This window comes from Dipodomys spectabilis, unplaced genomic scaffold (genome assembly GCF_019054845.1).
Source record: "Dipodomys spectabilis isolate Male_0828 unplaced genomic scaffold, ASM1905484v1 ptg000324l, whole genome shotgun sequence".
NCBI lineage: Eukaryota > Metazoa > Chordata > Mammalia > Rodentia > Heteromyidae > Dipodomys > Dipodomys spectabilis.
The window spans coordinates 2,406,784-2,431,493 of record NW_024871001.1 but is presented as its reverse complement, the minus strand read 5'-3'; the positions used below and the strand labels follow the sequence as shown (position 1 = coordinate 2,431,493).

The window sequence follows — 24,710 nt, the reverse complement described above, 5'->3', positions numbered from 1 at the left end:
TATAAATCTACAAGTAAATCTAATGCATACTAAAAGCCAAATAATTACACCTGGACATGATTAATTAAACAGTAGTCTAAACATTCACACAGTGAGAACAAGGAGGATATTCTTAGGAGAGGATCACAAGGGTTTAATAGCTATGTGCATAAGATCATATAAAGTGATGCTTATCAAAATGAATTCTAAGAAATGGAAGAGGTTTTTTATTGTAATGTTTGCAGTTCTTTTTTCTTTTCTTCTTTCCTTTATTTTTTGTTTATTCCCTTCTGTCACTATTTTTGATTTCTGTACTTATATGTAAGTTCATCTGATTTGGGGAGGGGAAAAGGAAGTAGAGAAACAGTGGGACAAGGGGTGAACCAATTCAGCTATGAAATCCACTAGATACTATGTTGGAAATGAACCGTACAACTTGGAGATGAGGGAAGTCAGGAGGGGAAAAACTAGGAAAGAATGAGGGAGAAGGTGACACTGTTCAAAAGGAAATGTACTCATTACCTGACTCGTGTAACTGTAACCCCTTTGTATATCACCATTACAATAAAATTTTAAAAAAAGAATTCATAATTTTAGAACAGGCTAAATTCAATTGCATAATAAATACAATTTGCAAGTGTCAAAGAAGTCTCACAACTAATTCACAGGGCGATGCCCCAAGAAGGAGGTTTTTCATCATGAGAGGGGAGTTATAGAACAAAACTCAGCAGGTGCAAGATTCTATAAAAATGTTTTCTTCCCTCTTACAGAATGCATGCTTTTCTGTTTTGAATTGTCTCACTGCTCTGTATGAATAGAATTTCAGTGACTCAGGCCCTAAAGGCCTCTATCCATAATCAGGAAGAGTGGAAATAAGCATGTTTTATCACTCTTAATTAATCAGCTCAGAACCTGTCTGGGACAGTTTCAAAAGTGGGTGATTTCACTATCAGTTTGTATTTTTTTGTCAGTTGTGGGGCTTGAACTCTGGATTTGGGCACTGTCCCTGTGCTCTTCAGCTCAAGGCAAGCGCTTTACCGCTTGAGCCATACTGCCACTTCCGGTTTTCTAGTGGTTTATTGGAGGTAAGAGTCTCACGGATGTTCCTGCCTGGGCTGGCTTTGAACCGCGATCCTCAGATCTCAGCTTCCTGAATAGCTAGGATTATAGGCTTGAGCCACCGGTGCCTGGCTCAGTTTGTATTGTTAAGGAAGAAGCAGGAGCATATATGCACAATATTCAAGAACATTCTCCCTTTCCTTGAACAAGAATGACAGAAAGACATAAGAGATTAGAAGTGAATTCATACTCAAGGAGTTACTTTGTCAAGAGAAGGTAAAAAAGATAAGCAAGTTGCAAATTCAAACAAGAAATTCAAAATTTCTTAAGTTTCAAATCAATAGGGATATCCTAGAGAAAATGGCTGGACATACACAAAATTCACTTAGCAGATATATCTAACTTGAAAGAAAAGAAAACATGTAAAGTGATATGAAAAGTAAGAAATTGCTTTGAAAACTGACTAGACAAGATAGTGAAATGCATAAAGAAATGATATTTATGCTAGGCAGGTTAAGTGTCAGTTCAATTTCTTGAAGACAAAATAGCTGGAGAATGCAGAAAAGAGTTAAAGTTGGTTGTGTTTTATTTAGATTAGTTTAGGGGATTCTTTATTTTTTTCTCACAGAGGCACACATCTTAAGGTAAAACTTCCTTAATTTAGCTGTGATTAGAAACTGTTAAGGCTTATCTTCAGGACACTTTGGTGAAACCAATTAACATGGGACATTTAGAAACTGTCCTGATATAAGAAGAAAAGGAAAGAATTCCAATAAGAAGAAAAGGAAAGAATTCCAAGGTTTCAAAAATATCACTGACCAGTACATAAAGTTGCCTGTTAAAATTTTATTCATTCAGCCAGGTGATAATGGCTCAATGCCTATCATCCTAGCTACTGAGATCTGAGGATGGAGGTTCAAAGCCATCCCTGGCAGACTGTATCTGTATCCAATTACTCACCAAAAAAGCTGGAAATGGAAGTATGGTTCAAGTAGGAAAGTAGCAGCCTTGACCTAAGGCTTTCTAGCATGCTGGTTATGAATTACAGCTTGAAACTGTAGACAGTTTGAAAGAAAACTTGTGTGTTTAGTGACTTATCTGCCAGAGGGTGTTTGTGGTAGGGAAATCCAAGATCAAATTGCAGTGAGAGTATTAAGAGTATAAAAACATGGGGCTGGGAAGGTGGCTCAGTGGTAGAACACTTGCCTTGCATGCATTAGGCCCTGGGTTTGATTCCTCAGCACCACATAAGCAAAAAGAAAAAAGCTGGAAGTGGCTCTGTGGCTCAAGTGGAAGAGCGCTAGCCTTGAGCTGAAGAGCTGAGGGACAGCGCCCAGGCCCAGAGTTCAGGCCCCACGACTGGACCCCCCCCCCAAAAAAAAAAAAAGAGTATAAAAGAGTTGAAAATTTAAAAATATTTCTCAGTTTTAGGTAAATTTAGGAATTTTGACAAGTAACTTATTAAACAGTGCAGACAAAGATTTTGTTTTAAACTAGATAGTAAATACTTTTAGACTTTAGAAGACAAGAAGTCTCTTCCTTGTACATTGAATCTAACTCTGTTGCAGGAACCAGCAAGAGGCAGTGTGTAAATGAATGGCAATGTGTCTGTTCTAGTGAAATTTTATTTACAAGAGCAGATGGGGCTATATTTAGCTGCTAGGCCATATTTTTCCAGCTCATATTTGTGATAAAACAAGTAAGCTGCCAAAGCATTTATAAAACAGAAATATCAAAAGCGTGCATGTGTGTGTGTGTGTGTGTGTGTGTGTGTGTGAAACAAATGGAAATCAGAGAAGGTTGGAAAGTTCCCCAAGTATTTGTCAATCTAATCATTGTTTTCAAATTACAGTCATCCTTCTGCTCTTGTTTAACAGGAATGAAATGGAAGCAGAAGCTTAGGTAGCCAAAGTAGAGAGAATAAACACAAAATATTTCAGGGATGATTTCAAAGGAAAACGGGTGGAGACAGAATGATGGAGAATACTATGGAAAGTTGACTCAACAAAACTCACCTGCTGTCTTGAGCCACACTTGCTGTAGTTAAAGCAGTAATTTGCTCTGGTGGGTTCTGGTATTTGGCAGCCAAAACAGAAAGAAAGGATTTCTCCCTTTCAACATGAAGGATGAAGCCGATGGTAGCAATGTAAGAAATACTCTCAGTGATAAAGTACAGATATTAACTATTTTTTTCCAAAGCATAGACAAATGAACCCAGAAGTGAGTGTAATATGATAATGGCCATGATGATGATAAAGCACATACAGCATTTATACCATGTCAGGCACTCTTAGGTTTTATACATTAGCTCATTTAATTTCAACCCAGTGCGATTGATGCTTTCATTATCTTTATCTTACATATGAGGAAACTGGGTTCAAAGAAGTTAAAGACTTTGTTCAAGTTCAGTCAAGGTGGTAAATAGCTGACCAAGCTAGTAAGTAGCAAAGCTGGGCACTAGTGGCTCACACCTGTAATCCTAGCTACTCAGGAGGCTGAGATCTGAGGATCGCAGTTCAAAGCCAGCCTGGACAGGAAAGTCTGTGAGACTCTTACCTCCAATAAACCACCAGAAAACTGGTAGTGGCGGTGTGGCTCAAGTGGTAGAGCACTAGCCTTGAGCTGAAGAGCTGAGGGACAGTGCCCAAGTCCAGAATTCAAGCCTTACAATCACCACCACCACCACCACCACCACCACCAACAACAACAACAAAAGAAAATAAGTAGCAAATTGCCTTTCCAAAATGGGAATTCGTACGATAAACTGAAAATTTTAAATAGTCACAAAAAGATGATTGCTCTTCCTCATATCTAGCAGAGAATGGTATATTGACATACCTATAAGAACAGAGAGAAATAGAGGGTGAAAGGGAGACACAGAGAAACCCAGAGAGAAGGCTGTTAAAATTTAAATATGAAATGGCTCCTACAGGCTCATCTATTGGGCATTTGCTTGCCAGCTGACTGACTTTTGTCCTCAGTGGATACTGGAAGCTTTGATATGTTGAACAGATTAATCCCTTGATGGAGTCACAGTAGGATGACATTATTAGAGGTGATAGAAAGTAGGAGGTGGGGCCTCGCTGGAGGAAGTGTAATAATGGGAGTGTGCCCTTGAAAGCTATATCTTGGTCCAGCCCCTTCTTTTCTCTATGTTTCCCAGTTGCTTTGAAATGAGCTCTGTTCCACTTCACCTTCTGCTCTGATATTCTGTCTTCTCACATGCTTAGAAACGGCTGACCATGGACTAAACCTCTGAAATCACAAGCCAAAATAAATAAATCTTTCCTCGTTACTCCTTTACATTCGTTCTGTCAGGTATTTAGTCACAGTGATGTAAAGTCTGACTAGCAATAAATGCTCAAAGCAGGCAGAAAAAGGAATATAGTGAGATCATGTAAGAGCAAGGTAGCAAAGGAGTAAAAGCCACTTTCTAAAAATGGAAAGATCCATTTTCATTTAGGGTCAGTGATCTAACATTTATCATTATGTATCAGAAATTCATAAAATTAAAATAATAATTGATTAAAAGGACACCATAGGACTTCACCATATGTTATATGAATATGGTGGAAGGCTGGGCCCTGAGGCCGCTCCTCTAACTCAGAGGCTGCTTGCCAAGCAAAGGGCCCCAACAAAGAAGTGTGTATTGTAAGGTAGGAGCAGGTTGAGAAAGGGGTCAGAAAAGGATAATATAAAGCCATAACCTGTCTTCTTGAAAAGAACTGTGCTGTGTGGAGGCATATTCTGGGTTGAAGTTCAACTGTATCTCCCTTCTTGCTCACAACTAAGCTCAACAAAGAATTATTGACAGCTAAGAAGAATCTATAGCATTAAGATTTAACAGTTAAGTTATAAACATTTACCATCTTTTCCTTCCTCCAGTTCTCAACATACTAAAGTAGAGAGAATTGACAATGTTTAAGCATTGCAAACCAGTGTCCCCTTTCCTATATCATGATCTTAAGGTCAGAGACTAACATCAGTTGGGACTGAGAAGGAAGAGGTAAACATAAATTACATTGAATACTGGTTTTAAATGGGTAAGAGCAGATTTACCATTTTTAATTATTATTTTAATTGTACAAATTTATGGTATACATTGTGATAATTCAATGCATGTACAGTGCGTAATAACTCCTGTTAGCATTTCATCTCCTTAATCTTTCACATTTTCATTAATATATAATAATTGGACACACTTACAAAGTAGTGTGATATTTCAAAACATGAATATAATATGTACTGAGAAAATCAGAGTAACTAATGTTCTCATCTCCTTATCATTAGTTTGTTTGGAGGTTCTGAGCTCCTCTAATCTACTTATGCATAAAATATATGTTACTCAGCCAGGTGCTGGTGGCTTGTACCTGTAATCCTAGCTACTCAGGAGACAGAGATCTGAGAATTCTGGTTTGAAGCTAACCTGGGCAGGAAAGTATGAAGACTCTTACCTCTAATAAAGACATAATATCATTTGCAGCAAATGAATGGAAATGGATGGTTTTTGTAAGATCCACTCCTGGATGGCTAGCAGACTCCACCCTCCTCGCAGCAAAGTCTCCACCCAGTACCTGAGTTACCTAGGCAACTGGCACACCTGGAAGAGGTCACATCTGCATCCGCTGAGGTCACATCTGAATTTGATGTGACCACACCTTTCTCCACCCATACCCTAGATAAGGCCTAGCCCAGGCCCAGAAGCTCTCTCTCTGCTCTTTTCTAGCTCTTTCTCAGTTCTTCTCTTCTCTTCTCTTTCCCAGCTCTTTTCTCTTTCCTAGCTCTCTCCCTTTCCCACCTTTCCCAGATGCTCTCTCTCTGGTCTTTTCTAGCTCTTTTCTCTCTCTTTCCCAGCTCTCTCTCTTTCCCAGCCACGTGGAGTGCCAACCTTGCCTGGTCCCAGCAGGTCTACTGAATAAACCTACCCCTTACCTGAATACCACATGCGCGGTGCTGTTCTTACTGGGCTACCTCTTTTTAAAAAAACCTAACAGTTTTTTATGCCTGAAACTTCCTAGGTAGGTATGAGAACTGCTTGTCTGTCAACAGGAGTTTAAACTATAGAAAGAATACAGATGTTGGGCTCTAGTGGATCACACCTATAATCCTAGCTACTCAGGAAGCTGAGATCAGAGGATCTTGGTTCAAAGCCAGCACGAGCAGGGAAGTCCATCAGACTCTTATGTCCAATTAATCACCAAAAAAGGTGCAAGTGGAGCTGTGGCTCAAACGGAAGAACAAGCCCTGAGTTCTAGCACCCCAGGACTAGCACCAAAACAAAAGCAAAAACAAATACAAACTAATAGTTATAAAAGGAAAGGTCTTCATAGCCACCTGACTCATCATTTAATATAACCTTAAACTTTGGTGCAAGGACCAATATTTCTGTAGATCTTTTAGGTTTCTACCAGATCAATGAGAAGATTTCATTAGCACATTAATTCTAACAAGACAAGACGAAATCTGAAATTCTGTATAGACCTTCAGATCAACCACACATAAATTACAACATCTGGAGGTTCAGCAGGGCATCCTTAACACTGCTGCTTAAAATATAGTTATACTACAGAACTAAAAAAATGGCAAAGCCTCCCATGCTCCTGGATTGGAAAGATTAACATCGTGAAAATGGCAATACTTCCCAAGGCTATCTACAAATTCAACGCAATACCTATCAAAATTCCAACCTCATTCTTCAAGGAAATAGAAGAGGCAATCCAAAAATTCATATGGAACAATAAAAGACCCCGAATAGCAAAAACGCTCCTCAACGGAAAGAACACTGCTGGAGGAATATCAATACCAAATTTCAAACTCTACTATAAAGCCATAGTAATCAAAACAGCTTGGTATTGGCATAAGAACAGACCTCAGGACCAATGGAATAGAATTGAAAACCCAGAAATGAACCTACAGACCTATAGCCATCTAATCTTTGATAAGGGAGCTAAAACAATAGAATGGAAGAAAGACAGCCTCTTCAGTAAATGGTGCTGGCAAAATTGGTTAACTACATGTAGAAAACTAAAGCTAGATCCTTATCACCCTGCACCAGAATCAACTCCAAATGGATCAAAGACCTTGAACTCAAAGCAGACACTCTGAAAACATTACAGGATGGAATAGGAGAAACCCTAGGTCTCCTTGGCTCAGGCCGAAATTTTTTGAATAGAGACCCGGAAACACAACAAATCAAAGAAAGGTTGGACAAATGGCATTGCATAAAGTTGCAGAGCTTCTGCAGGGCAAATGACACAGCTAGCAAGATTAATAGAAAGCCCACGGATTGGGAGAAGATCTTTACTAGCCATACAACGGACAAGGGTCTCATATCTAAAATATACTTGGAACTCAAAAAATTAAACCCCCCAACAACAAATCCTCAAAGAAACAACTGCCCAATAAATAAGTGGGCGAAAGACTTAAAGAGAAACTTCTCTGAAGAAGAAAGAAGGATGGCCAATAGACACATGAAGAAATGTTCAACATCCCTAGCCATAAAAGAAATGCAAATCAAAACAACATTGAGATATCACCTCACCCCAGTTAGAACAGCAAAAATCAAGAACTCTAACAACAACAGATGCTGGAGGGGATGTGGACAGAAAGGAACCTTACTTCATTGTTGGTGGGAATGTAAACTTGTTCAACCACTTTGGAAAGCAGTATGGAGGTTCCTCAAAAGACTTCACATAGAACTCCCCTATGACCCAGCAATCCCACTTTTGGGCATTTACCCAAATGTTTACAAACAAGACCACACTAAAGCTACCAGCACAACAATGTTTGTTGCAGCATTATTTACCATAGCTAAGATATGGAACCAACCCAGATGCCCCTCAGTAGATGAATGGATCAAGAAAATGTGGTATATATACACAATGGAATTCTATGCCTCCATCAGAAAGAATGACATTTCCCCATTTGTTAGGAAATGGAAAAACTTGGAAAAAATTATATTAAGTGAAGTAAGCCAGGCCCAAAGAAACATAGGTCCCATGGTTTCCCTTATTTGCAATATCTAGTATATGTATGAGTGAAGCGGAAAAGGTCAGATAATGTGATGTCAGGAAAATGAACCCTTAGATATGTATTTTAATGTTTTTTTCTTTCATGCATGTGTTTCTAACGCATTTATAAGATTATCTCTTTGTTGCTTTGTATGTCCCTCCCCCACAGTATAACCCTGCTTTCACTATATTTGATGTCAGTATAACTTGTGGAGGAGATGGGGAAAAACCAGTTGTTTAAGGTTACAGGTGGACCTGTTGCAACAATGAGAAGTACAAGGTGACATGTCCAAAAGGAGCTTTACAACGTCGGTGCGGGGGGGGGGGGGGGGAAGGGGGGGGGAAGGAGAAGGATTGGGATTGGGGGGGAGGGGGGAGGCTGGAAAGGGATGTGAAGGGTAAACCAAAGGAGGAGGCTGCAATGCTTGGTAAGAAATGTACGCATTATCCTGCCCATGTAATTGTAACCCCTCTGTACAGTATGTTCAAAAATAAAATAAAATAAAATTTTAAAAAATATAGTTATACTAAAATCTATGGTGCAGCTATTTCTACAAATGATAAGAAATGGACCTGTGTACCCCACCAGTACCAAATCTCTGTGGTAATGACTGAAAAAAGATTCACTGACACTAGGAGAGAAAATCTGCTTAGGTAACTTCAGGTCAAGGTTAACAGACTGCTTATAGGGGCAAAAAAGGCTACCACAGGAGTGAATACACTACTACTTTATTAATGCCACAAAGCCTGAAATCCTTCTAGTTAAGTTAGTACTATAACCTGAGAAGAACAACTGAGATACACAGAATATAAAATCTACAAAGAGCTCAATGGCCAAGTTAATAGTCACCACTATCTTAATAATACCAACAATGATAAAAAAATAATTACCTTAATTGGTCACACAAGAGGCAATGTGATGTCTGTCTGAAGACATTTTAATTTGTGAAGTAGCTCAAATTACCAAAATGATACATTTTGTCCCTGTTTAACTTATTCTCAAGAAGCCCCACATGAAGTAGTAAGAAGGCCTTTGGGAATACTAGGAAGACACCTGCATGAGTCTGAAGGGAACTACTGTATTCAGCTCACCCAGAGAGGTTGGGGATAGGTCTAGGGACAAGGCAGGAAGCTCTGGAAGGAAATTCACAGGATATGGCTGAAAGATGGCCATGGTGATGTTTCCAATTTGCCTGCTATATGTTTGTCCAGACTTAACTTCCACCTCCCGTCTTTCTTGAATTCCCTCAGCCTTCACGGGTGTTTAGTCACCAGGGATCAGGACCAACTTCTAAATATGGATCAAGAGCTATCAGCAGATCCTAAGAGGCTAAGTGAAATAGAAGTTTCCCTAACAGTGCCAGAGAATCTAAGTTCCTGCCTACAAGTGAAATGAGTCATCTCTGGGAACTTAGTGATCAATTCTTAAATATCTCATCTCAAACACTGAGCACTTCTTAGAATCACTTTCCCTGCCCCGAAGTGTTAATGTAGTACCTCTTGCCATGCACTTGAAAAAGTTACTACTGAGTCAGACACTGTTGGCTCTTGCTTATAATTCTAGTCCTCAAGAAGTTTGAGATCTGAGGGTTGAATTCAAAGCCAGACTAGGCAGACAGCTAGAAACTCTTTTCTTCAATTACTCAGCCAAAAGCAGAATTGTGGCTCAAATAGTAGAGCACCATGCCTTTTCAAGAAATTCAAGTAAAACATGAGGCCAGGAGGTTAAGCCTCAGTATCAACACACACACACACACACACACACACACACACACACACACACACACACACACACACACACACACACACACACACACACACACACACCACTATTTTCTTTATGGTAGCTTAAGTACAAAAATCCAAAATGCAGAGAAACCTTATGGTTCTATACTATACAGAGAAGAGAGAAAAAAAATGGTAGAAATTAAATGATTCTTCAATAAAGTAGCTATAACTTGGCACCTAGAAACTGGAATAAAATACACTCACTGAAGGCTTTGTCTATACTAGGCATTTTGTTGTGAGTATAATCCTCCCCCTTAATATTTTTTTAGGGGGTCCGGTCGTGGGCCTGAACTCTGGGTCTGGGCACTGTCCCTCAGCTCTTCAGCTCAAGGCTAGCGCTCTACCTCTTGAGCCACAGCGCCACTTCTGGCTTTTTTCTTTTTTCTTATGTGGTGCTGAGGAATCGAACCCAGGGCCTCATGAATGCAAGGCAAGTGCTCTACCACTGAGCCACCTTCCCAGCCCCCCCTTAACACTTTTATTAGCATATATTAGCTGTACAAGAGTTTCACTGTGACAATGTCTTATGAACCTTGTATTAAAATTGAGGCCTAGAAAGGTGAAATGATAACTTCAAAGCAATAAATTCAGTATGTGGCAGAAATGAGACACCAGATCAGATCTATCTTATTTTCAATAGAGAGGGTTCGGGCATGGCATTCAGATTACTGCTTTACTTTCTCTCCTTCAGCTTTACTGAAGTGTAAGTGAGAAACAGAAGAAACTATTTAACATACACAAGGTGTTCATTTCAGCCTTTGTGTATGTTATGTCTCTATCAGAGCTCAAATTCCATGGAGGAGGGGTTTTCAGTGTCCCATGTCTGCTACATGGCAGGTATTCACTAGATAACATCTTAGTAAATCTGACCCAATTTCTACATGTGGAGAATGAAGAATGTTATGCATGACACCTCTTCTCCCACTGTATAATTACACTTGTGTTTCAAATTAGGTAAAGAATTATAAATAAAGGGTCTACCAAATGCAGACTTCCAAAGTCATATAGTCCACTTTTGAGAGAGAAAAAAATGTGTCAATAAACAAAAATAAACAAAAAAGATAATAAGAATTCTAAAAGAATAAAAAGCCAATCACTTTCTTCACTGCCAAGGTTAAGATGAATCTGTGTTGTTCAATATTCGATCTTTCTTAGCACACAACAAACATTATTCTCTAATACCTGTTCTGAAGCAAATAAAGGATGAAAGCCACTATTTTAATACACCTTATTGCACATGGTATGATTTTAATGGCATAAGCATATCTAGATGACAGGTTTTAAACCATAAAGAATGGAACAAATCCATGCCAACATAATAAAAATCCATTTTTAAAGTCCACATCTCTCAGCCATCTTATGAACAAGGTTTAAGTCACTTCTTCCTATGCATTAAATGTACTTTGTAATATGATAATCCATTAGTCTATTCCTTTATTAAATATTTATTTAGCACCAATTATGTGCCAGTATTACTAAGGTCTGTAGCTATGAACAAAAAAGAATTCAAAATGCTTCTGTCATAGGGCTAATAGTCATGGGAAGAGAGGAAATAACAAATACAACAAATAGATGGCAGACTGTGATAAGTGCCAAGAAGAAAAACAATTCATGGAATGCAGTCAAGGGTGCAATTTATGACAGGATACTTCCTTATTGAGAAGGTAAAGTTGCACAAATACCTGGACCCGAGAGTGATCAGAAAGTTCAGAGAGACCCATCTGGAAGAGCTAAGAGCAATTGCAAAAGCCACAAGATAGCACTCCTGCTTTGTGTATGTGTAAAGCAGCAAAAGAAATCCGTAGCAAAGTGAATAAGGGGAAGTGTCATAGGAGATGTGGTAAAGTAATAACTGCAGGAGCATGCAAGTGTGGGATGGAAATGATTGTGCAGTATTATGAAGGTGATTCTCAGAACTTTGGCTTTTATGAGGGAGATAGAAAGCCATTGAAATGTTGAAGAGTGTGTGTGTGTGTGTGTGTGTGTGTGTGTGTGTGTGTGTGTGTGTGTGTGTGTGTGTGTGTGTATGTGTGTTTTAAGCTTTTCACTAATGTAGCCTAGGGATTTACTCTTTAGCTCAGGCTGTCCTCCAATGCATGATCTTCTTAGCTCTGCCTCCTGAGTGCTGGGATTACAGGTGTGCACCACCACACCTGGCAAGGGCAAAGAGATTTTTTTTTTTTTTTGGTTGGTCGTGGGGCCTGAACTCTGGGCCTGGGCACTATCCCTCAGCTGTTCAGCTCAAGGCTAGTGCTCTACCACTTGAGCCACAGCACCACTTCTGGCTTTTTTCTTTTTTCTTATGTGGTGCTGAGGAATTGAACCCGGGCCTCAGGCATGCAAGGCAAGCACTCTACCACTGATCCACCTTCCCAGCCCCCAAGGGCAAAGAGATTTTAAAACATCCTTGTAGATTATTGTTCTGAGAAATAATTACGGAGAGGAAGGTTCAAGAAATCATATGGATGTGAGGGGTATGGTGATGTGTTTAGTCAGACTTGGTTGCTATGACAGATACCAAAGATAGTTCAATGCAGATAGCTATATTTTGCCTCATGGTTTCAGAGGTTTCAGTTCTGTATCAGCTGGATCTACTGCTTTGTGACTGTGATGACGCAGACTATCATAGCAGGAGAAGTGCAAGGAAGAGGCTGCTTACCATATGGTGGCCAGGAAGCAGGGAAAGAAAGAGAAGGAGAATAAGGGGATCAGGAATAAGAGCTCCTTTAACAACACACTTCCAGTGCCCTATTTCTCTCAGTTCAGCCTCACTTCCTAAAGTTTTAGCACCTCTCCAAATAGTGCCATCAGCTGAGAACAACCTTAACAGGTGGCTTGGATATAATGTAGCAAGTAGACAAGCAGAGAGGTAACATGGTAACTAGGTTTCGATTGTATTTTCATGTTAGAACCAAGCATTGGCAGATGTAATGTGGGATATGAAAAAGAAGAATGAGAGATAGCAAACAGATGGGTGGATGAAATTACTATGGTAAAAGCAGAGTTGGGGGGGGGGGGGAAGAGGTACAGACTGAAAGAAATCCCAATAAAAATACTGGCAAAGCACTTTTTCTGGAGCTAGACGTTAATAATAAATTTTATATGGAAAAATAAGCATGGAAGAACAGCCTGCAAACCACAGAGAAACCATACTATGTATGAGAGAATCAATTTATACTAAAACATGCAACACATCTTCTATAATTCAAATAGTATGGTTTGATCATTTGAGCACAAAGTTGGACCAATGACCAAAATATTAAATCCTGAAATAGAATAAGTATATATTGAAATTAGGTATCCAGAAAGAGAACTTATTTTGCCAGAGTGAAGCGGAACTTTTTAGTGAAAGCCATGTGGAAAAATCAGATCCATAACTCAGACCATATTTAATAAACACCAACTGAATTAGTGAAGCTGATCAAGCTCACATTTTATTGGTCTAAAAACTGATTTTGCACCAGGTGCTGATGGCTTATGCCTGTAACCCTAGCTACTCAGGAAGCTGAGAGCTGAGGATTGTGGTTCAAGGCATGAAAGTCCATGAGATTCTTAGCTCCACTAAAGTACCAAGAAGTAGAGCTATGGTTCAAGTGGTAGAGTACTAGCCTTGAGCTTGCACTCAGGTACAGAGCCTAGGACCTGAGTTCCCAGAACTGGTACAAAATCAACAACAGATTTTGCTATGCTTTGTACACTGGAATCTAGCAATCAATCTAGTAATCACATATCTAACCATCTTTCCTTGAGCTCATTCATTCTTCCCAGGCTTGCAGAACATTTTTTAAAATCTTTTTTATAGCTTACATTAGTTATACAGAGGGGATTTCATTATGACATTTCCACTCATTTATAATATGTTCCAATAAATCTCTTTACCTAATAAAAGATCAAACTCCTCTTTAAAATTCTTTTACAGCTACTGCTTCTATGGAATATCTAATGTCCCTATAGCATATCAGACATCATTTATGTAGCATCTAATATTATTTTTATGGTACACAGAGTGGATCTTTATCTGTATTGTGTAAATGTTTTAAATTTAACTTATGCATAGATTAGATCTGCTCCCAATTTCCAACTGTGGAGAAGATCTATAAAATTGACACCCCTGCTTTGTGCCTTCTTATGCATTATCTCCAAAATAGCATGCTGTCTAGAGAAAGAAAGTTAAAGAGAAATATTGTCATGAAATGTAAAGGAAAATCTACTGGTCTTTCTTTTTGCATTAGAGAGGTGCACTATTTTTTAGGTGGGGCTCAAGCATTCTGAGCAAATATTTTAACATTTTAACACTCAGTTATACCCCTGGCCCAAGAGACATAAGACACATTAAAACACCATCAGTATCCATTAGCCTCTGCCTCTGTTTCTTTTTGATTCAGCATAGTAAAGTAATGATAATATTAACTTTCTAGCCCCAAGTCTTGTGTGAACTAGGTATTTTCCCCTTGCCATGATGGTAAATCTTAACTCACAAGTGTCCTATGGAATGGACCAATACACAGGGACATGAATCTGTGCCTCTCACACATTTCAGACTTCTTTACAAAAGTAATTTTTAACTGAGAGCAATGCACAAACTTTGAGAATGCAAGTTTCAGATAAGCATCAAAAAGGCAGGAAAATCTGTGAAAATGTTTTCAAGTGCTGATATACTTACTGTTTTTTCAATATTTTCAAAAGCTTCTCTGGCTTCTTCATATGTGCAGATTTCCTCTTTGCACTCTCGTTCAATGTTGCCCTGTCTGATTTCTTCAAAAAGGCCATTAGCTCTTGGGTAACGTTTTAAAACTGAATTGGCCCTTTCTCCTGTGAGGAAAACTAAAAAGAGATATAATAATAAGCATAAAACTGCAATAAAAATCCCATGTGATAAGTTAATATACAAGAAGAAAACTGCTAGATGCTCTTCAGAAAACACAGACAACATCCTAATCCTCTTGTCAGTTAAGTCAGAAGTGAAGCAACACTTAGCTCCAAACCAGGCATCTGCCAGCTTACTCATCATGTCACCATGTCCTCTCAGTCAAAGTTGCCCTAGGCAGGGGCAGTGACATACTTAACCATGTTATATTCAGACTTTACACATTCCTGCCTACCATGAATGTTTAAATATAGTAATAATGATAGCAATACTTATATTCACTACTGTAAGTGGATACCCCAAGGCATTCTGCTGTTGGACAGCAACAACCAAATCAAATCAAAATCCAGTCTCTAGACTGCAGAGACAGTCTTTGTCTCTCCAGCTAAAAATAAGTAAAACTCCAATTGACCTTATGAAAAAAGATGACAAAATAATAACGACAAGCTAAATTTGATCATAATTCATTTCAAGGGAATATTCATAGCAGTTATGTTCTAAATGAACTCAAGTTAAATATAATGTGGTAGCATTTTAACATACCTCAACTCATTTCATTATCATTAAGGAAAAAAAAATCCTCTTCCAGGATTTTTGGGCACTGCATATAAGCATTCAAAATGTACTCATGATACTCAGTAAAATACATTAAGCAGTAGTCCTATTTGACGCTACCCTGGGCTCCATAGAGAGACACTATCTCTAAACAAGAACAAAAATAACAAAAATAGGCATTTTTTTTGCTCATAAGGAATTTGTTTTATTTTCATATTCAACTACATTTTAAGCTCTATTTTATGTTTTCTATAAAAAGTGTTTTGCTTGTTTGAAGTCATAAATGTAATGCCACCAAAATCTTTGCTAGTGTAAGAATATTAGGCAATTCCCGAATTTTGTAAAATAGTAACATGTGAGAAGCTGTATTATGTATCTTCCAAGATAGTAAAAAAAACCACTCTATTTTACAAAACATATTCTGAAGTAAATGAAATAACAGTAATTTCTGGTTAAAATTAATATATATTTTAATTTTATTTTATTGTAAAGATGCTGTACAGAGGGAGTACAGTTACATCAATACGGTAATGAGTGCATTTCTTTTTTTTATTCTTTTTTTTGGGGGGGGGATCTGGTCGTGGGGCCTCAACTCGGCCTGGGCGCTGTCCCTCAGCTCTTCAGCTCAAGGCTACCACCTACCACTTGAGCCACAGCGTCACTTCCGGCTTTTTTCTTTTTGCTTATGTGGTGCTGAGGAATCGAACCCAGGGCCTCATGCATGCAAGGCAAGCGCTCTACCACTAAGCCACCTTCCCAGCCCCATGAGTACATTTCTTATCCAGCACTGTTGCCCCCTCCTTTGTTTTTCTCCTATCCCTTCCCTCCCCCACCTTCCCCACTCCTCCCACCCTGCCCCAAGTTGTAAAGTTCATTTCCAACATAGTGTCTTGTGAGTATTATTGTTGCAGTGTGTCATCCTATGTCATTATTTCAAAATTATTATATTAATGAACTCATTTAAATGTGTATTTAATTTTATAGAAGATAAACATTTATTCATAACTCTTTAAAGTATCCAAATTTATACCAGCTAGTTAAATTATCTACACTAGGTTGAAAATTACATATGGTTGGCCTTCCATAAGTATTTCTTCCTTTCTATACATCATGGGAGAAATCATCTATAAAAGGAATCATTGAGTCATACAGTATCATTAGAAGAAACCTTAAAAATACAACGTATGGCCAGACACTGGTGGCTCACATTGTCATACTATCTACACAAGACGCTGAGATTTGAGGACTGAGGTTCAGAGCCAGCTTGGGCAGGAAAGGCTATGAGATCTTATCTCCAATTAACTACCAAAAAAGCCCAATGTGGAGCTGTAGCTCAAGTGGTAGAACATTAGTTTTGAGCAAAACAAACAACAACAACAACAACAAAATCTTAGGGCTAGTACTGAGTTCAAGCTTGGTCCCTGAGTTCAAGTCCCAAGACTAGCAAAAAAATAAAAATACAAATTATGAGTCAGGTGCTGGGGCTCATGGTAGTAATCCTAGCTAGTCTGAAGGCTGAGATCACAGGATAGATCTTGGCTCAAAGCCAGCTCAGCAGGTGTCTTATGTCTAATTAATCACCCCAAATCAATAAAAACCAGTGGAGATCAAGTAGTAGAGTACCTGCCTAGACCGTGAAAGTTCAGGGATAGCACCAGGCCCTGAATTCAAGTCTCAGGATGAGCACAAAAAAATACAAATTATGGTAATTTTTTTCTTGTTTTTCTTTATTGTCTCTCATGGGGCTTGAACTCTGGGCTTGGGTGCTGACCCTTAGCTCTTTAGTTCAAGGATAGCACTCTACCACTTGAGCCACAGTGCCACTTCTGGTTTTCTGGTGGCTTATTGTAGATTAGAGTCTAACAAATTTTCCTGTGGGAGCTGGCTTTGAACCATGATCCTCCGATCTCAACCTCCTGAGTAGCTGGGATTACAGGCATGAGCCACAGGCGCCTGGCTCAAATTATGGTAAATTTTATAAAAGAAATCAACAGGATTGGTTGCATATCTTACCTTTGGTAAACAATGCTGCAATAAACATAGTTATGCTAGTAGCTTTAGTATGGTCTTGTTTGTGATCATTCAGGTAAATGCCCAAAAGAGGGATTGCTGGGTCATAGGGGAGCTCTATGTGGAGTCTTTTGAGGAACCTCCATATTTCATTCCAAAGTGGTTGAACAAGTTTACACTCCCACCAATAATGCAGTAAGGTTCCCTTCTGTCCATATCGCCTCCAGCATCTGTTGTTATTAGAGTTCTTGATTATAGCCATTCTAACTGGGGTGAGGTGGTATCTCAATGTTTTGATTTGCATTTCTTTTATGGCTAGGGAGGTTGAGCATTTCTTCATGTGTCTATTGGCCATTCTTATTTCCTCTTCAGATGCCCCTCAGTAGATGAATGGATCAAGAAAATGTGGTATATATACACAATGGAATTCTATGCCTCCATCAGAAAGAATGACATTGCCCCATTTGTTAAGAAATGGAAAGACTTGGAAAAAATTATATTAAGTGAAGTAAGCCAGGCACAAAGAAACATAGGTCCCATGGTTTCCCTTATTTGCAATAAGTAGTATATATCTGAGATAAGCAGAAAAGGTCAGATAAGATGATAAGTGAAATGAACCCTAAGATAAGCACACAAGTGGTTTTTTTTCTTTCTTGCTATTGTTTCTAACGTATTTATAAGGTACCACGTGATTTTTTTGTTGTTGCTTTGTATGTCCCTCCCGCACAGTATAACCCATTTTCACTGTATTTGATGTTAGTAAAATTTGGGGAGTGGGAGGGAAAAAACAAATTGTTTAAATAAGGATACAGGTTGACCCATTGCAACAATGAGATGTACAAGATGCTATGTTGAAAAATGAACTTTACAATTTAGGCAGGGAGGGTGGGGAAAGGGGAAATGTAGTTGTGGAGATGGGAGGGAAGGGATGGTAGGAGAAAAACAAAAGAGGAGGCAACAATGCTTGATAAGAAATGTACTCATTACCTTGCTCATGTAATCGTAACCCCTCTGTACACAGTATTTTCACAATAAAAAACTTATTGAAAAAGAAATCAACAGGAATATAATGAGCTGCAGAATATCAGTGGAACTTATTAGGAGTGATCTTCACATCTTAGCAGTGTCAAGAATTCTTAAAGACTCATTGTTAAACAGATTATTGGTATTCATTCCCATTTTCTAGTTCTATTGGTCTAGACCAGGTACAGGGCCAAGAAATTGCATTCATAATCAGTTTTCAGTGCTTATCCTAATGCCAGTTCCTTTGAAAATGAGTTTAGAAGTAGGAGTTTATGGAAAGCATAGGTAATTTAGAGACATCTTTTGGTATATGATTTTAATACCTATATATACTTGTGAATTTCCTGAAAAGGAACAAGGTACACATATTTTTTATATTTATTTCCAGGAACCACTTTACTGAATTACAACTTTGCAGCTTTTAGTGTTCACAATTTTTCTGGTGATGGCACTCTGGTTTAAATTCAGGCCTTTCATTTGCTATGCTGGCACTCTACCTGTTAAGCCGTGGCTCCAGTCCTTCTTGTTTTAGTTATTTTTCAAATGGGCTGCTACATTTATGCCCAAGCTAGTCTGGACCTCGATACCTCGATACTCTTATTTATGCTCCTCATGTATTAGGATGATAGGTGCATACTACTGTGCCCTGTTTTTGTGTGTGTGTGTGTTGAGATGCAATATTGTGAACTTTTTGCCTCAGCTGGCTTTGAATCATGATCCCCCAATCTCTTTTTTCTCTATAATTAAAGGCATTAGTGAACTCATCCAGCCCCTTAGTCTTATTTATATCCTCTAAAATGACACAGATATAAACCAACTAACATGAAAAAAGATAGCAACCTATTTTCCTTGGAGAGTCTTTTTTCCAACATAAACAGCTTCTCTTTCTTTATTCATTTGTCATATAAAGTAGATGTTATTTTCTGCATCATCTTTCTCTTATAAAATAGTGTCTTTTACTGAGTGCAAATCTCATTGTGTGCTCTGAATAGTACAAACTTGATCAGAATTATTAGCTTCCTTGTTTTTAAACACAATGCATATGCTAATGTAGTCTACGATAGTCTTGAGTTTTGGATCTGTTTTGCTAAGCATAAATAAAATTATCAACAATAATGTATTTTGAATTTTTTGTATTGGTACTGGTGTTTGAACTCTGGGTCTGGGCATTGTCTTTGAGCTGTTTTGCTCAAGGCTAGTGCTCTACCACTTGAGCCACAGCTCCACTTCAGACTTTTTTGGGAGTTACTTGGACATGAGTATCCTGGCCTTTCCTACCTGGGCTAACTTTGAACCATGATTCTTAATTCTCAGCCTCCTGAGTACCTAGGATTACAGGCACGAGCCACCAGTTCTAGGTTGTATTTTGAACTTTTAAGAGGAAAAAGATAAAATACTATAAAACAAAATTATTTTCTCATATCCTAGCTAAATGGATAAACAGAGTCAAGGAAAGTAGCTAATTCCTAAAACCAGAAATCACACTAATTGAGAAGGATAAGCAACTGGAAGATAATATACAAGACACAGATTTTCTAATCCTGGTCTAATCAAATTACCCAGAGCATTCCATAAATATCTCCTATGTATTTCTTGTTCCAGGAGGCAAGGTAATATAATACTGAGAACTCTAGATGGACCAAGCTGTCAAGTACATTTTATCTTGCTTGCCAAATCTAGTCAATTAGAAGGTACTACATGGAGCAAAATTCTGACCCAAAAGGAAAGATGGTATTAGAGATTAGTTAAGTCTGCTATGCATTAGGAAATAGACAATGATGTCTTTAAAAATTAATTTTCAGACTGGGGCTGGTGGCTCCCATCTATAATCCTAGCTACTCTGAAGACTGAGATCTGAGGATCTCAGACCAGGCAGGAAGTCTGTGAGGCTCTTATCTCCACTAAACTAATCCCCCCAAAAGTTGGAAGTAGAGCTCTGGCTCAAGTGGTAGAGCACTAGACTTGAGCAAAATAAGCTCAGTGTGGGGGCTGGGAAGGAGGCTCAGTGGTAGAGTGCTTGCCTTGCATGCATGAGGCCCTGGGTTCGATTCCTCAGCACCACATAAGCAGAAAAAAAAGCCAGAAGTGGTACTGTGGCTCAAGTGGTAGAGTGCTAGCCTTGAGCTGGAGAGATGAGGGACAGTGCCCAGACCCAGAGTTCAGGCCCACGACTGGACCCCTCGCCCCCCCAAAAAGAAGCTCAGTGTGAATGCCCATGTCCTAAGATCAAGCCTCAGGACCAGCACAAAAAAGTAATTTAGGTGCTCACTTCGACAGCTTATATACTAAAATTGGAATGATACAGAGAAGATTAGCATGGCCCCTGCACATGGATAACACTCAAATTTGTGAAGCGTTCCATATTTTTTTTTTTAATTTGGGGAGGGGAAGGAAAATAACAAAACGCTGAAATAAGGATACAGGTTGATCCACTGTAACAATGAGATGCACAAGACACTATGCTGAAAACGAACTTTACAACTTCGTGAGGAGGAAGGAGTTGGGGAGGTGGGGAGGGAAGGGATGGTAAGGGAAAAACCAAGGAGGAGGTAACAATGCTCCATAGGAAATGTATTCATAACCTTACTCATGTAACTGTAACCCCTCTGTACAGTATCTTTACAATAAAAATATATACTAAAAAAGTAATTTAGAACAAGTTGAAGGGAAAGGTGGCAGCTTTGGTGTATAGCACGAAATCAGATTGTCTGTTCTCATAATACTGAGCTACTTCGAGGCTGCAAGAAGGGGATTTTCCACACCATAGGGACTTTCATTACGACTTTAAAATTGAGCCTAGGGCCTCATCATCATCAACACACACACACACACACACACACACACACACACACACACACACACACACACATGCTCACACACACAACACACGCACATACATGCTCAAAAATTAAAGCAGTGATTTTTACCTCCTTCCCCTAAACTCTGTGAGTTATCCTGTAGCTAGCAGGTCACATGCCTATCTTACTCATGGATTACATGATGTGACAAGAATGCAGAATGTATGTGTGCTTTGAGGACATAATATTAAGATGTTATTTAAAAGTTTTCCCATTCAAAGAAATGAGAGCCAGGTACTGGTAGCTCACACCTGTAATCCTAGTTACTCAGTAGACTAAGATCTATAGCTTGAAGCCAGACTGGGCAGGAAAGTCCATGAAAATCTTATCCCCAATTAACCATCAAAAAGCTGGAAGTGGAGCTGTGGCTCCAGTTGAAGAGCTCCAGATTTGAGTGAAAAAGTTGAAATAGCATCCAGGCTCTGAGTTCAGGTCTCAATATCAACACACAGACACACAGACACAGACATAGACACACACAGCTCTAAACTTAAATTTTGTCTTCAGATTTAGTTAAAAAACATTCTAACTAAAGAAAGGATTTCAAACCTAAGATTGATACATACCCACATGCTCACAAAATAAGTATATTCATTTAAATTCATAATCACTTTTTCACATCTCAGAATAAGGTATCTCATGCTTTTGCTCCCAAATAATAAAAATAAGTGAAGAGGAATTCTCATGTAACGTTAAATTACTGACTTAACCAAAATATTTAGTTGTACAAATAAATTTGTCATATTTAAAACATACTTTAGATATTCAAAAATACTTAAACAGCAACAATTTAAATTGTTTGGGACTAATTCATTAATAAATGTGACTATTTGTTGTTTCTTTTGGCCTTAAATTGCTATGAAAAACATCCTGTGCCAACTAAGTGAATCATCAACTGAGACAGTTTGAAAGCCTATTATCTAGAGGCTCTGGAGTTTGACAGACTCTTGTCACTCCTCTCAAATCCCTTTAGCACTCTAGTCTTGAATGAAGTTACATCTCTGAGGAAGGAGATGGAGATTTTATTTGGAAGTTCAGAGTTATTTTTTATTACTGTGACCCTGAGTGAAGCCATCAGTAAAACAATATAGTATAGACTATTAAATTAACCAGCCACACCATGCAGTTATACGTAACGTTAACCTAGCCTTTTCTCAATTAGTTATTTTAAGTCTATAAGCTTCCTTCAAGAAGAGTCTAGGTACTGTGCTTTGGACATTGTTTACTCCCTGAGGTTCATGTTTTAGAGGCTTAGACCTCCATGAGGTAGTTGGAAATGGTGGATCCTTAAATAGTTGGATCTACTGAGAGCTTGCTAGATCACTGGAGGTCTCTCTGTAGCTTCCCATTTGGGATGTGATTCCTTTTCACATATACTTCTGCCATTGTCATCTGCTTTTACCAGAATCTACACCATATTGTTTTGAGCTTCAAATGCCAAGCTGTGAGATAAATAAACACAATTTCTTTATAAAGTTAGCCTGCCTTAAGTATTTCATTACAGTAACACAAAATAGACTAATAATACATTAGGGGAATGAAGACTTCAGCAACAGGGTCATCAAATACCTGAAATATTGAGAAACCAAGCCTTCCATACTATGGAGTTAGCACACTAGAGGGAAATGCTACATAGAAAGGGTTTTTCACAGCATTATAATTTATATCCAACCTGGTTGGGTACTCTATACCTCAGGCACTGTATTGATTCTTCTAGTGACATTAGATCTATTCTATCCTCAAAAAACCTAGTTTGGATACTCTGGGGTTTTTTTCTATTTATTTATTTATTTTTTACTTTTGGGCAGTAGTAGAGTTCGAACTCAGGGCTTTATGCTTGCTTACTGTTACGTGTACTTCTAACACTTGAGTCATTCCTCCATCCTCTTTTGCTTGAGTTATTTTCAGATGGCTCATTTTTCTTCGACAGGTCCTTGTACTTATGGGATAATAAGCACGCCACCATGTGCCAGTGTATTTTGTTGAGTAGGGAGAGGTCTTGCTAACTTTTTTCCTAGGCTAGCCCCAAACTTGGAATTTTTCCAATATCTGCCTCTCACAAAGCTGGGATTATAGTTATGAGCCACTGCATCCAGCCAAGGGATGTTGTTTATGATGTAAGATTATATACTAGCATCAACAGCGTGAACATTAAGAATAACAGAGAACAGTAACTTTCTACAAATGAACCTAGCATTCTAGTACCATCAATCTAGTAGCCAAGTAAGCCTATTGTGTAATTCAAGATTTCTTGGATTTCCTTTGGGGACAGAGCTGGAAAGGAAAAGTAGACATTTGTGCATTATAAGGATTGTATTTAAGTAACAAATGTGATCTCATTGATCCCAACTGTCAAGTGGTACACAAGTTAGAAAGTAATGCAAAGGGTGGTCAGATCAAAGAGATATATGCAGAAAACAAAAACCTTAGTATGACATCTTCTTCTGTAAATTTAGACTAATAACACTAATAGCAGTAATGTGCATAAACTGCTTTGTTCAGGGCTTGGCAAAGAATGAATTAAAAAGAATGTATAGTAGTATGACTGGTGCACTTATTTTATGAAAATTAAAACAAAGGACATAGAAAAATAAAAATAAAGGCAATTTTGCCAATACAGAATAAATGAGTAAGGGTAGAATTAACTTGAAATAAAATCTAAGTGCTTAACTCCAGGAGTGCTTGTGAGGTTGTTCCCTTTGCTAAAGTCTAAGATGAAATGTATCAGCTTTATAAAGTGCCATTTAAAGTATGAGACCCCCCTTATAGATAGTAAAATGTTTATCAATGCATTTTACTTGGTTCAACTGAATAGACAGCCAAATTTCAGCTACATGACCAGTGGAATATGAAAGATCTTCAGTATACTTGTGCCTTGGCTCTCCTGAAATCAAGATTATCTTCCATATATCTTGGTGGTTTGACAACTAGAAGAAAAATGTGTCGGGCTGGGAAGGTGGCTCAGTGGTAGAGTGCTTGCCTTACATGCATGAGGCCCTGGTTCGATTCCTCAGCACCACATAAGAAAAAAGAAAAAAGCCGGAAGTGGCGCTGTGGCTCAAGTGGTAGAGTGCTAGCCTTGAGCTGAAGAGCTGAGGGACAGCGCCCAGGCCCAGAGTTCAGGCCTCACAACCGACCCCCCCCCCAAAAAAAAACAAAACAAGAAAAATGTGTCCTATTCAACTAAAAATGGCCTTGGAAGCCTTTCTCCTGTTGCAACATATCTGTAATCATTATTAAAGTCTTATAAAATATATGGTGAACTAGGCAATGATGGCTCATACCTATAATCCTTAGTCACTTAGGAGGCTGAGATCCAGGATTATGGTTCAAATCTAGGCCTGACAGAAGGTTCATGAGACTCAATCTCTAATGAAGGAGCAAAAACCTGAACTGGAGGCATGGTTCAACTCAGAAAGAAGAAATGACCAAGATCATGTACTATAATTCATCTTATGACTTACCTACAGGAGAACCAGAGAACCCCAACTCTCTTAAACAAATCAAAGGTTAGTTTTCTCTCTCCAAATCTATGAGCCTGGCTCTGAGACTTGAAAGTCT

The 24,710-nt window shown here is 38.6% G+C and overlaps 1 protein-coding gene and 1 non-coding gene across 4 annotated transcripts in view; one reads left to right on the top strand and one right to left on the bottom strand.

Annotated features, from left to right (window-relative positions):
- Prrg1 (proline rich and Gla domain 1) overlaps window positions 1-24,710 on the bottom strand; it is a 100,532-nt gene that overhangs the window by 8,920 nt on the left and 66,902 nt on the right. For all 3 annotated transcript variants that reach the window (XM_042702473.1, XM_042702471.1, XM_042702472.1), the window contains exon 3: window positions 14,500-14,660. In XM_042702473.1, the coding sequence (XP_042558407.1) occupies window positions 14,500-14,660 (161 nt within the window). The remainder of the gene's footprint in view (window positions 1-14,499; window positions 14,661-24,710) is intronic.
- LOC122128194 lies at window positions 20,553-20,659 on the top strand. The gene has a single exon (XR_006151384.1). It is a non-coding gene; the product is annotated as a U6 spliceosomal RNA (small nuclear RNA).